The following is a 15,117-nucleotide window of genomic DNA, read 5'->3' on the forward strand; positions in this document are numbered from 1 at the left end:
GATTCAGGCCCTCTGCAGTGCTGCTTCCCTCCCCCCAGCCACCCCTCCCCGCTGAGCTTCTGGGTTTGACTGAAGCAGTTAGAGTCTAAGTCCCACCAAGACAATGCAACCACACGGCAGAGTTTTTACATTTCCTGCCTGCCATCTATCCATACCTCTGGTGAGTTTTTCCCTCGTCAATGGGAATGGGAATGAGAAGAGGATATGTTAATAGGGGGTTTGAGGCTGTCTGTGTATTTCAGAAATGTTTCAGAAGGAATAATCAGGAGAATTCTCACTCATCTTTTGTTCTCTGATTTATTCAGTGAAGAAGAGACATACCTTGCCTACTCAGTCTTTTTCCATGTGTTTTCCTTAGACACACCCGGAATTTATATTCCACTCACAGTTATATTTCTATGTATCTATGAGCCGGATGCAAATGTTATTGTCTAAGTAATATGTCTCCTCTTCTGCAACCCATTTGTTTCACCGATTTACAAGGATGATTAATACCATAGCCCAGTGGATATATTTTTGTAACTATGTATTACACATAGATTCTTATTAAAATGCCTTCAAGTCAAAATTCAGTTGTGCATTTCCCTATAAAAGCCAATTTCATGATTAAACTGAGGCGTATTCAGGGGGGCTGATGTAATGACTTTCTGCCTACTACAGTAAAGTTATTGTCGTAATCTCTCTGAGTTATTGGACTATCAGTGTACATTCACAATCATTGCCTCAGTGCATGATATAGAATCGTTCATATAGAGCTACTCTCCACCTCTTATTCCAATATTAAAAAGATGAATTATGGTTCAATTGGACTTAATTCAAAACGTGTCCGAGGACCCATATGTGTCTAAATCAAATCAAACCGACATTTGATAACGTTAGAGAACATACACAAAAGGCACTCCATCCAACAATAGATTCATGTTTAGATCCAGAGTAGGCTATCTCCCCCATTCCTGTTGTTCAGTGATATATATGAGATAGGGTTGTGCTCTAAGCTAGCCAGAGGGTTCTGTTCGTTATTAATGGCAATCAAACATCTGTTTCTGTTTGAACAAGGTCCATAGGTAATGGGCTATTCCCCAAGTGGCTTAGAAAATAAATATAGCACCAGCTCAACAAAACACTAAACTAACCATATATCTCCCACATCCATTATAATAACTCATTTGGATGAAATATGAGGATCTTTCTTATTCTCCATGGATTTTTAGCAATTAATAGATTGCACACTCAGCATAAATAATGTACAAGTTGCCTAACGACACCCTTATTTCTCCATAAGTGCATGGATCTATACTAGTGTAGCTATACTAGTCCGCACATTGAGAAAGAAAATATTACAGTTACACATACAGGTATAGTGAGTAAGAAAGACGACACTTGTTTAATTTAGTTACTCTACAATTTTAACAGTAATTCTGGAATAACATTTTACTACAGTGGGATGAATCAGGGTCACACAGAGTGTTTCTTGGTAGTCTTAAACAAATCTACTTTGAAACAAAAGTATACACCTCACACACATTGTTATGGGCTTTAAAAAAAAAGAAGGCATCTGTACTGTCACATATAGAGTTGAAATGTATTCAATTTTGAGCTTGAATCTGAATATTACACTGACATAGAAACACCATATTTTCGGGGTACAAAATAAATACATGTTTATTAATTATGAAATTATGAAAAATATGAATAACATTCCACCCATGAGGCCACTAGAGGGCGATTTGATCATTTGACTGCAGGAAAGGCTAAACTGCCTACAAGGCTAAACCCAGGAGATGTTCTACAGTAACAGCATAAGGTTCTGGGTTCACATGTCCCTGGGTCTTTGGAGCCAGTGGGTTGAAGTGGACATTACATTTACATAATACACCCTGCAGTGAAGGAGGTCACTATTTCAATTCCCAGCCGGCGACAGACTCACTCCGCAGCCACACTGACTTCATGTTCTTCTCCAAATGAAATATGTATTACCAAAGCCTCAACACAACCCCTTTCCTCCAAGTCCAATAGAACCATGAAAGAAAGGAGCATCCAACGTTCCCCTGCTCTTTGACTAGCATTTTACCCTTGATGTTGAAGGTCAAGATAGCCCTTCTCTCTTCCTCCCTCCCCAAAGTGCCTGGAGCGTGCCCCTCGCTCCTAAAGATTAGTGGCTTATCCATGAAAGGTGGCAGATTGGCTGTGTGCTGCGGCCTTTGAATGTTATTAGAGTGCTGCTGTCCTGAGTTGTGTGTGGAGGGGTGTGAGGGGTGTGTATGTGCCCCCACTCTAATCCTATGATAACCAGACCAGCTCTGGCCTCAAAGCTAGAAGAAAGGGAGGGAGGGAATGAGAAAAGGAGGGCGGCGGGGGGATGGAGGAAGGGCGGAGGTGGGGATCGGTGGGCAGCGAAGATTAGAGAGGATGACATCCACTGTGTGAAGTCAAAGGGCCTGGCAGAGGATTATGGGAAAATAGTGTGCCTTGGCCCCTGTCTCTCTTCCCTGTCCTTTCACGCTTTGTTCACAATCTATTCCATCTCAGATAGTGAATCTAATGATGAATTTGATACTCTCTCAAATATGGAAAACAAACGAACACTGTTTCAACACAGCCTTCACATGTAGACATGTTATTATGATGTGCCTGTCAAGGCCCCAGAATATCTACATTTTGCATAAAGATCAATGAGTCTCTCGCAGAGTTGTCCACGGGTTTGTAAGTATCTCGATTAACTGTTACAGTGACTGTTTTCCCACGGCCTGATGCAGTTTTAGAGACCGTGTGTCAGTCAGTTTGTTGGACAAAGGCTGAGTAGGCTCCGGGCTGGGCTGGGCTGAGGCTCTAGTCAGCCAGCCAGCCAGTGTGCTGTAGCAGCAGGAGATGGAGAAGAGGACAGCAGCACGCTACCAAGGGATCCCTGGTGACAGCCTGTAAATAATTGATTGTTTATCTGTCTGCCGCATGAGCAGCACAAGTCAGGAAGAAAAACCTTACACAGAGACACACACACACACACACACCTGGTCTGCCAATCCCTCTGTCCTGACGATTCAGAGTGATGGCACGCTGCTCTACTGGGCCCGGCAGGCATAGACAGATGTGACCTTGGGCAAATCTCCTCTCTCTTTTTACTCCCCTCTTATATTACAGTTTTATATGCTGCCTGTCTCGGTGGGGACTCAGACCAGGTATGCATCCCAAATGGCACCCTACTCCCTTTATAATACACTCCTTTTGACCAGGGTAAATGTGCAAATAGTGTGCTATATGGGGAATAGGGTGTCATTTGGGAGCCACCACAGGCAGGTTTTAATTCAGGACATCAGCAGTTGTGATACAGTGCAACAGCAGGACCAGTCTTCCTCCACGTCCTTCACTCTGTCATATATACATCATATGCTCAAAGGAGGAGCTCATCACCATGTCACTTTCAATTTGTTTGAGCCCGATACTGTTCAGGAGATGTAATGGATGGGATGATGACAATGAAATGGATGGAGCTCAGGTCTCTCCCGTGGCACGCATTCTGACTCACATCCCATCCATCCTTCTCACATACAAGACGTTCAAGTTTGAGGGTCCTGCATTTGTTGGGTTAGCTGTATAGTACAATTGTAGAAGTCTGTCATATATGGAAACATTTAGATGAAAGGTTAGGACACAACAGTTCACCTGGCACAAGACTGAATTCAAACATTACACTTGATTTTATGTGCATTTTACATTTGCTGTATTTTTCGCTGCGTTTGTTGAAAGCAAAATATGAAAATACTCTGGCTACATTCAGTAATACGATAAGACTGTTCCTGGAGAATGTGGGGTTATTTATAATGAGGGTTACCTGGAGAAAATCGGACCTTTGAAATGAAAATGGATGGCCATCCCTTCAGTAAAATGTATTTTTACCAGAACCTTCCTGAACGCTTGAAGGAAAAAAGTGACCCTCCCTTATACCTAAAATAATAATTAAAACATAGTGGATAGAAGAGAACGTGCCCACCGTTTACCCTCCTAGCACAGACCAGAGCCTTAGATATACCGTTTTAAAAACAGCTCTTCATTTTGTAAGCATTACATGGCAAAGTAAACAGAAGGTTGTGGATTCGCAGACCACCCTGTCCATGGTAAGGGTGAAAATATCTCCATTATCTATCATCTTATTTGCAGCCTAAAAAAAATAGCCTTTTATGAACGCATTTCATCAAATTCTACGTAATTATCATAACTGGAGACAAGTAGAATGTTTTTTAATACCACAAAAGCACGTTTTAATTTCTATACGGGCTATTGTAGTCTTAAACAAATCTACCTTGAAACAAAAGTTTACAATCCTATGATAACCAGACCAGCTCAGGCCTCAAAGGGCAGAAATGGGCAGAAAAAAGACACCAGTACCATGTCAGATATAGAGTTGAAATGTATAATATTTTGAGTTTGCATCCCAATATTATACTTTATAGGCTACCTGGCTACTTTGTTTACTTAGCAGCCAGATATCGGGTAGGCCTACACTGAGTGTACAAAACATTAGGAACCCCTTCCTAATATTGAGTTGCACACCCTTTGGCCCTTATAACAGCCTCAATTCGTCAGGGCATGGACCCTACAAGGTGTCAAGTGTTCCACAGTGATGCTGGCCCATGATGACTCCATTGCTTCCCACAGTTGTGTCAAGTTTTCTGGATGTATGTTGGGTGTTGGACCATTCTCGATACACACGGAAAACTGTTGAGCGTGAAAAACCCAGCAGCGTTGCAGTTCTTGACACACATTCCTCCTTAGGCGACCTGGCTTGCTCCTGATTGATTGAGTGTTAAGTATGTTGTTTAATAGCCTTTGAAATTATTGAACGTCAGTTGATAGTGACCCGAATCACATATTACTTCTCAAGCAAAGTACATGTTTTTGTCTCCTCAGCTATAGAAGGTTGTAGCGCAGCCTCTGAATGGCAAAGAGACAAACTAAATAAATCCCACATGCGTCGGAGTCACGTCTTTCCTCTGCGTTATACGGGTTGTTTCTAGCATTGCAGACTAAAGCGTCGTCATAGATTGCTTCATATAAACCAGGTCCATTACATTTTTTCAAACTTGTAAGCTAACAAGGGGTAGCCTACGCTTTTAGACATTTTCTTTCACAAAAGCCACAATACCCTCGCATACCCCTTCAATTTGAGCCCTGGTTTTAACTTAACACACCAAGCCCTTCACTGACACGGGAAGTATTTAAGGAGTGCATGGTGACTGAAATAATTGGCTGATAAAATCTATGGATAGCAGACTGATTTTGTCTGTCAAACAGGTCGGCCCACCTCTTATTTCTTGAGTAGGAAGAAATAGACTCCAGTACAAAGTGCTCTTGTTGTTAGTAGCCTAAAGTCAAATTATGAATTTTTAAATGAATTAGGCCTTATCAAATTAGCCTACTTTCAGCACCTATGTGCTGTCCATCTCCATGGCTGCCACTTCATAGCTACAGTATGTACATTACCTGAATATAGCTTATTGTGAGGTCAATAACTCTGATAAAGAGATTCATTGTGGGTACCGAAACATTGTTTTTATTCAACACTATTATAGCACTAGCAGGCTTACCGCAGGTCCTCATCTTCGGGCGCTCCCTCTCAAACTTAATATATTATTTTTTTGGGGTGGGTGGGAAAAAGCCTTTTGTGCTGCCTAAAGAAGCGAGTCAAAGGGTTTATTTACATCAGCAAGAGCAGGGCTTATGATTGGGATAGCCTATCCATTGCAGTGTAATGTAGTGTAGTCTAGTTTCATATACACCATCCCAGCAGCGCAAAATCTCAAAGGAATTACATTTTCTTAAAAATATAACTTTGCCCTGTGCTTCTCCCCGAGCATGCTCTTCGTATAGCCCAGGTCTATAGTATAGGCTATGGATCATTTGATTGAGATCATACTAGACACACTTGATTGTTGCGTGCCCATTGGAGCATCAGGGGTGAGGGGCAGCATCAGGCACACATGAAGATATAATGAGCAACTAATTCTCAAACACTGAGCAATATGACATTTAATTGATTACAAATTACATGACCCTCCCCTGGACAAAATAAAATAAAAATATACCCTCTCCATGACTGAAATTGAAAAAGCATGACCCTCTCCATTTTCCTCCAGATAACAATTATGTACATTTCAACCACTCCCTAAAATTAAAAAAATGACAAGAGTTTGAGTGAGAGGACTAACTGGTGTCTCCAAGTGGCCACACACCTCTCCAAAGTGTGCACAGTTCCTAAGTAATTTCAATGCACTATTATGACTTAAAGAAGAGTCTTCAACTAAGTTACGTTCCCCAGTAAGAAAACCAAAAATGTCACTCAAACAGAAGGGTGAACTAACAAAGAGTCACTGACAACAGGCAAAACGAAAGAGGTGGGGTTTTAGGAGGGGTTCTGAAAGACACTAATTGGGGTGTCCACTGAAAGTTGCATAGCAACAACAACTGGGACCTAAAAGACACCCACCACGGGCACCCATCAAATTTGCCCCTAAGAGCCAAACAAAAGAAAAACCCACACCAATCTTAGAGACAGGAAGCAAACTAAAAAAGTTCAGGAAAACAAAAACAGGGACCGTTAGACAAAGGAATGCTTTTCTAGCAATCAACTAGGGAGCTAAAAGACTCTCCACATCTTTCAAGACAACTGGAACACTGGGCTAGCCACTCTTAAATGTCACCTGAGCCAGAACAGGTGAAACACCTTCCAACTAACGAGATGGACAAGCCAGCACAGGTGTAACACATAAACATGTATTTTTGCTCTTCTAGCTGTGCCGTTGAGGAACTAGAGCACACTTGTAATTGTTTTGTTTGGAACACAGCGCTGCATCTCCGACAGCAGACAATTACTGTTGTTGTTTACGTAAATACAAAAACGGTCCATTATAAATCGCAATCTGGGTCAGGTGGGCATCATTTGAAAGCCTATTCTATTTCCAACATGACTAGCTAAGTTTTAAAATATGATGTTACAGTGTTAGGCTTTGTCGTGGTTATATCGTATTTCACAAATACCGGAGCATTGTACTGGAAAATTCACAATAGCTTTCACAATGTAATTGAGGAAAACAGATCCACATTTTGGTACGCATAGAAAGGAGCCATGAGTGCATTCAGCTGTGTGTGCCCTGGCAAACTTCCATCACAATTGACAAACACAGGCTTATTCTGTTACGAACAACCCAGGGTGTGACGCCATGTCATCCTCTAACTGTACATTAAACATAACGATTGCTGATTTCTTTAGATTTTCCCATGATGTCAAGCAAAGAGGCACTGAGTTTGAAGGTAGGCCTTGAAATACATCCACAGGTACACCTCCAATTGACTCAAATTATGTCAATTTGCCTGTCAGAAGCTTCTAAAGCCCCGACATAATTTTCTGGAATTTTCCAAGCTGTTTAAAGGCACAGTCAACTTGAGTATGTAAACTTCTGACCCACTGGAATTGTGATACGGTGAATTATAAGTGAAATAATCTGTCTGTAAACAATAGTTGGAAAAATTACTTGTGTCATGCACAAAGTAGATGTCCTAACCAACTTGCCAAAATAATAGTTTGTCAACAAGAAATTTGTGGAGTGGTTGAAAAACCTAAGTGCATGTAAACTTCCGACTTCAGCCGTATATAGGGGTACGAGTGTAAAGGGCTACAAAATATATGAATACTGTTCTTTATTCTCATTGTTTAGTAAGATTCATGAGAGCTAGTCCGTGCGTGAGCACAGGAGAGAAAGCTGAATGTGATATTTTAGTCCCCTGCCAGGCTTAGGATGGCCCAGAAATCCACTAACACAAGTGGAAAGAGGACAAAGTGTTACCCAGAGATAAGCAATACAATGTTATGTCCCATAGGTTTTCCTCTAGTATTATTGATAGATTTGATCAACTATTTCTGGTTCTGTCATTTCACACTGCAGAGCAGACTCAATCAGGATTAGAACATTCTCTCTGCCAAAAGGAGATGGATAGTTGGATAACTAATGCCAGGTTTGCGTCCTTTGGGACCTAACTTTTTTGTGTCATTCTAGAGACTGAGTCATCTAAGTTTAGTTTTGTTCACGGAATAATGGTTCACATGAAGTTTCCAGTAGTTTTTGGAAAGTCACAATGCCAAAAAGTTTAGTAACCAACTGCCTTAAGTAGTATACAGTAAGCAAATACTTATCACGAAGAAGCAATTATAAAACCTCTGCAAAGCTCCACACAGAATAGATGTATTCCTGTGCCCGTGGTATAAAAATCTCACTGTGTGTTCATGGTCAGTTCGAGGGCATGCAGCAGAAATTGCTCGTTCAACTTTGCAATGTGAGTGAGGGAGGATAGATAGATTCCCGAGATAGGTTTGCGTGGGTGGGAGTCAGATACAGGTTTGTCTGCCTCTGTCTCCTGCTGTTAACATGTGATTGGTCTCTGGATAGAGGGGAAGTGTGAAGTTTTTGTTTTTGTCTCCAAGGTGCTGTTAAGGTGTGATTGGCCTCTGCAAAATGTGACCGACCACCTCGATTCAATCTTATGTAGCCATATTTGAAATGGTGTTTTTAACATTGGATAAAAGTAGAGAATCAGAGCTAGAAAATTGTATATCATACACTGCAATTGAGGAACAATGGGAAAGTAATTATACTATGAAAGTTGATCAACTGGTAACCCCACTTTTGAGAAAATGGCCCTTGAATGTTTTGGTACACCTACTGGAAAGCTCTTCTTTGTCAACACCCATTCAGCATTGTTCACACCCTCTTAAGCCTTAGCCCCACCCATCTCTTTGGATTCACAGGTGAGGCTATGTGATACACACACGCTATATCAAATCAAATCTACGTTTATTTGTCACATGAACAGGATACAGAAGTTGTAAACAGTACAGTGAAGTGGTTACTTATATATTAGCAATATCAAAAACAGAAAGTATCCAGATAAAATGTTTTATCATTATTAGATGACACTTACCCGACACACTTGTCTCTATTGATGGGTCATGTGAAGGAAATGCTATAACCACCCCCCAGCCACATCTACTAAGTGGATGGGTCACGAATGTCCAGACATGTACACATGTTCATGAAATATAATAGATGGCTGTAATCACCCCCAGACACACCTGACTAATTTGCTGGGTCATGTAATAATTCGGCCAAAGTGGAGTCTTTTGTTTAGACATGTCGCTAGCTAGCTAAACAATGAACCGTTATAATCCCAACTCATACTACTACCAATACAAACATTTTCATAGCTGTAGTATGAATCTGCAGGTAGCTAAATCTAACAAACTAGGTTCAATGTTAGCTAGCTAACATAATAACTAGCAAGGCAAATAGGTTTCTGATTTGAATAATATTACTACACAGATCATACACGTAATTTTAGCTAGCGAGCCAGCAAGCTAATGTTTGCTAACTAACTAACAGTATGCTTTAACTTGCAATAAAAATGACTTTCTGTCAAAATTAAAAGCTTATGTCTGAAAATGTAGCTAGACTCTTACCCATATACATGGATGAATGCTTCATGGCAGACTGGCACCATTTAACTCTGTTTTGTTTCTAGATACATCTTGTTTGGCCAGCATTGTGTCAAGTCACTCCAGTTCACACTGACCGTGGCGTGTTCAGAAAGTAACTGATCTGTCGATAGAGCCTGCTAAATTCGGGGCATCAATGTTGTTGGGAAAATTAGCTAAACTTTTGTAGTTCTCGATGTCTAACGTTATATCTTTCAAAAACGTCACGGTAGAAAGGACTGTCAACACATACTGAACAGCTCACATTACAGACAGAAACATGGAACATGGAAGACCAATCCAAACTCATCTCCAGGCATGTCCAGCCCATCCATTATCTCAGCCAATCATTGCTAGCGGGAAGGTTCCTGTCTTTTCCTGTGGCTAAACCAACTACCCTCGTAATTTAACAATTTGAATAGTTTTTATGGATGGAATACATGTTTGTTGTTAAAGCACATGAAAGTTCACATGTTCCAGAAGGCATTTATGCCAAAACGCATTTTTATAAAATAATACATGTTTACGTTCAAATGCCGCTTCTGTGAAGTAGTGACGTGCAACATACACCTAGTTTTCTGAAACGAGTCACATAAAGAAGGCCAGGTGAAGTTTAGTTTTGGTCTTAAAGGTGCTGCTAAGGTGTGATTCACCTTTCTAAGGGGGTTTTCGTTTTGGTCTCAAAGGTGCTGTTAAGGTGTGATTGGCCTCTGTAAAATAGAGGGCCAGGTAAGGTTTTGTTTTGGTCTTAAAGGTGCTGTTATGGTGTTATTGACTTGTGTAAGGTGACGTTTAGTTTGGCTCAGGTGCTGTTATGGTGTGATTGACCTGTGTAAGGTGAAGTTTAGTTTGGCTCAGGTGCTGTTATGGTGTGATTGACCTGTGTAAGGTGAAGTTTAGTTTGGCTCAGGTGCTGTTATGGTGTGATTGACCTGTGTAAGGTGAAGTTTTGTTTTGGTCTTAAAGGTGCTGTTCTGTCTGTTTGTTTTTCTGTTCCAGAGCATGATGAGTGTGTGAGTGGACTACACAGCTGCGACCAGAATGCCCTCTGTTTCAACAAGGTGGGAGGGCACAGTTGCTCCTGTAAGCCAGGATACACTGGTAACGGCACCGTCTGCAAAGGTAAGCTCTACTGACCAGAACCACACACAGACAGATAAAGTACAGATAGTCTCTTGTAGACCATTACTAACGTCCAAAAAGTATGTCATTATTTTATCTCTCTCAATTACATTAATCATTACTAAGAAAAATGTTTAAGAACTGTAATGATATATTAAATCACATTAGTAAATGAGCCCATCAACTGTATCCAAATACATACTACAGTCCTAATTAAAATGATAATCTATCTAAGTTAATATTGAATAATGGCTGTGGGATACCTGTGGTCCTCTAGCGATGTGCGATGGCCTGTGCCAGAATGGAGGAACCTGCATCTCCCCAAACAACTGCATCTGCCAGCAAGGCTTCACAGGGAAGAGGTGTGAGACAGGTAAGACTTCCTCTCTGTCTAGTCTGCAGTCCTAATTAAAACACTGCATCAAGACTACACAGAATATAAAGTAGGAGGGAAGAGGTGAGCTGTGGAGTTCTTCAGATAGATTTGATTTGTATTTGAAGAAGGAATGACTCAAGATGAGACGTTGTTTGCTAAAAAAATCTTAAGATGATACTTTCAGTGTTATCATCACTTTGGTGTCAGAATTGATTTAGTTCTCTCAATAGAACAGCCTGAGCTCAGATCCTCAGAGCCCATGATGTCATCTGCATGCTTGTTTAAAATACTTATTGTAGCATTTGGAAGGCATTTGACTGAGACATCAAATGAGACTGATTTCCATTGTAAGTGTTGGCCCTTACTGACCGTCTTTACACGCTCACTGTAAAAATGACATGTGATACACTTTAAAAAGCAAAGGTTGCTGGAGTATCCTTTAGAGGTTCTTCAAATTGAAATAAGTTATTTGAATAACCCTTTAATTTAGTTCATACAAGGGACAACCCTTACCTTAAATTGAGGAGATCTTTACATTTTTCAGTCCTTTCAAATTAAAATACAAATGTTTCAGTGGGGCAGTTAGGTTCCTGCAAGAACCACCACCAACTTAGGAGGTTCCTCGATGAACCCCACCTCCTATTGGGTTCTTGGAAAAACCTTTTGGGGGCAATTTTCAGTGCCAAGTACCCTAAGGTTCTTTGAAGAACTTTGAGGATTTTAGAAGAAATCTTGTTGAACTCCTAATTTTTAGAGTGTATAACTAAAGTGTTACTGAGCTATTTCCCTATTCACCAGCTGTTGTTTTCACAAAAAGCACCAGTCTTCAGTTTCCCCAGAACCATTATCCATAAATACATGGCTCTTACTTTCCCCATTTCGCCTGTTCATCCTCCTTTATCCCCTGTGTGGCTGGGTTCTGTTCTGTGGTGACTAATGAGCTAGTTCCTGTTCTAATGGGCCATTTGAGGATTTGAACTGCAGTTGTAGCATTATGGGAATGACTCTGTCTGCATCACACCTGATATTAATTACAATAGCACACTGACACTGATGCACTGTGCGTTATAGTGCATAATTTTTATCTTTGTCTTGGCCAAGCATTATTAGGATCCCCAATAGCCGACGCCAGTAGCGACAGCTAGTCTTACTGGGGTCTGACACATAACGAAAAATACATTACAGACAAAATACTTTACAATTCACATACATGTGACATTTAAAATCATTACCATGGAGTGTGTGTATCTATCAGTTACACATACACGTCAGTACATGCACACAATAAGTAGGTCACATGGGGAGAGTCATTGTGCCGTGAGGTGTTGCTTTATTTGTTTTTTGAAACCAGGTTCTGTTCACTTGCGCTATATAAGATGGGAGTTCCATGCACTCATGGCTTTGAATAATACTGTACGTTTCCTTGAATTTGTTCTGGATCTGGGGACTGTGAAAAGACCCCTGGTGGCATGTCTGGTGTGTGTGTCAGCGGTGTGTGTAAGTTGAGTATGCAAACAATTTGGAATTTCCAAAATTAATTTTTCTTATAAAAACAAGAAGTGACGCAACCAGTCTTTCCTCAACTATTAGCCAAGAGAGACTGGCATGCATAGTATTAATATTATCCCTCTGATTGCAATGAAGAGCAAGACGTGCAATTCTGTTCTGGGCCAGCTGCAACTTAACTAGGTCTTTCTTTGCAGCACTTGACTATATGACTGGACAATAATCAAGACAAGAGCCTGTAGGACTTGCTTTGTGGAGTGTGATGTCAAAAAAGCAGAGCATCTCTTTATTACTGATAGACCTCTCCCCATCTTTACAACCATTGAACCTATATGATTGTTTACAATCTAAGTTAACACTAAGTAATTTAGTCTCCTCAACTTGTTCAACAGCAACACAATTTATTACCAGATTCAGCTGAGGTCTAGCTTAGGGAATGATTTGTACCACATACAATGCTCTTTGTTAAGGATTTCAGTGACTTCATTAGCTGTGGTTGCTGATGTGTATATGGTTGAATCATCAGCATACATGGACACCCGTGCATTTTTTTATGCCAGTGGCAGGTCATTGGTAAAAATAGAAAAGAGTAGAGGGCCTAGAGAGCTGCCCTGTTGTACACCACACTTTACATGTGTGACATTGGGGAAGCTTCCATTAAAGACAACCATCTGAGTTATATTAGATAGACAGCTCTGAATCCACGATATGGCAGAGGTTGAAAAGCCATAACACATACATTTTCTCAAATGTACATTTTCTCATTTTCTCTTTGTCCTTCTGCCCACAATTGCATTTAAAGTTGTTTTCCATCATTCTTTATGTCATTGACCTTGACTATATAATACAGTTTATTTTTCAGTGACTTCATTAGCTGTGGTTGCTGATGTGTATATGGTTGAATCATCAGCATACATGGACACCCGTGCATTTTTTATGCCAGTGGCAGGTCATTGGTAAAAATAGAAAAGAGTAGAGGGCCTAGAGAGCTGCCCTGTTGTACACCACACTTTACATGTGTGACATTGGGGAAGCTTCCATTAAAGACAACCATCTGAGTTATATTAGATAGACAGCTCTGAATCCACGATATGGCAGAGGTTGAAAAGCCATAACACATACATTTTCTCAAATGTACATTTTCTCATTTTCTCTTTGTCCTTCTGCCCACAATTGCATTTAAAGTTGTTTTCCATCATTCTTTATGTCATTGACCTTGACTATATAATACAGTTTATTTTTCTGTTGGTTTAGTTCAGTCACAACATTTCTCAATTCGGAGTAAGTCGGCCAGTCAGATGTCCAGCCAGACTTATTAGCCACTTCTTTTGCCCCATTTCTTTCAAATATACAGTTTTTAAATTCCTCATCAATCTATGGGGCATTAAAACAGTTCTAACAGTCAGTTTCTTAAGATGTGCATGTTTAGCAATAATTGGAAGAAGCAATTTCATAAATATTTTTAACATCTTCCACGTAAGAGTCACAGCTTTTGGAACTTTGGCTTTCCTGGAAATAGCCACTATATTGTGATCACTGCATCCAATGGGTACGGATACAGCTTTAGAACAAAGTTTTACAATATTAGTAATGTTTGTAAACACCCTGTGAGTTTGATTAATAACCTTAACCAGATTACAGGCATTGTTTACAGTGAGAAGCTTCCTCTTGAGCGGACAGCTTGATGTACACCAGTCAATATTCAGGTCCCTAAGAAAGTAGACCTCTCTGTTTACATCTCTTACAGGCATTTCACACACATTATTTTGATACTGACTGTCAGCCTTATTCTAAAATGGATTACATTTAAAAAATCCTCAGCAATCTATACACAATACCCCATAATGACAAAGCAAAAAACAAGTTTTTAGAAATTAAAAACAGAAACAGCACACACCTGTCTATATAAGGTCCCACAGTTGAAAGTGCATGTCAGAGCAAAACCAAGCCATGAGGTCGAAGGAATTGTCCGTAGAGCTCTGCGATAGGATTGTGTCGAGGCACAGATCTGGGGAAGGGTACCAAAAAATGCAGAATTGAAGTTCCCAAAGAACACAGTGGCCTCCATCATTCTTAAATGGAAGAAGTTTGGAACCAAGACTTCCTAGAGCTGGCAGTCCAGCCAAACTGAGCAATCGGGGGAAAATGGCCTTGTTCGGAGGGGGTGATCAAGAACCCGATGGTCACTCTGACAGAGCTCCTCTATGGAGATGGAAGAACCTTCCAGAAGGACAACCATCTCTGCAGCATTCCACCAATAAGGCCTTTACGGTAGAGTGGCCAGACGGGAGCCACTCCTCAGTGAAAGGCATATGACAGCCCGCTTGGAGTTTTATTTGACCTTTATTTAACTAGGCAAGTCAATTAAGAACAAATTCTTATTTTCAATGTCGACCTAGGAACAGTGGGTTAACTGTCTTGTTCAGGGGCAGAAAGACAGATTTTGTACCTTGTCAGCTCGGGGATTCTATCTTGCAACCTTTCGGTTACTAGTCCAACGCTCTAACCACTAGGCTAAAAACTCTCAGACCATGTGAAATAAGATAATAATAAGATCTGGTCTGATGAAACCAAGATTGAAATCTTTAGCCTG

The 15,117-nt window shown here is 40.6% G+C and overlaps 1 protein-coding gene across 1 annotated transcript in view; it reads left to right on the forward strand.

Moving 5' to 3' along the window:
* The window catches only part of LOC139381677 (protein kinase C-binding protein NELL2a-like), a 96,896-nt gene that overhangs the window by 39,261 nt on the left and 42,518 nt on the right, over positions 1-15,117 (forward strand). Inside the window, exons 14-15 of the mRNA XM_071125371.1 lie at positions 10,520-10,642; positions 10,920-11,015. Coding sequence (XP_070981472.1) covers positions 10,520-10,642; positions 10,920-11,015 — 219 coding nt within the window. The remainder of the gene's footprint in view (positions 1-10,519; positions 10,643-10,919; positions 11,016-15,117) is intronic.

Source organism: Oncorhynchus clarkii, chromosome 2, assembly GCF_045791955.1.
Source record: "Oncorhynchus clarkii lewisi isolate Uvic-CL-2024 chromosome 2, UVic_Ocla_1.0, whole genome shotgun sequence".
Classification (NCBI taxonomy): domain Eukaryota; kingdom Metazoa; phylum Chordata; class Actinopteri; order Salmoniformes; family Salmonidae; genus Oncorhynchus; species Oncorhynchus clarkii.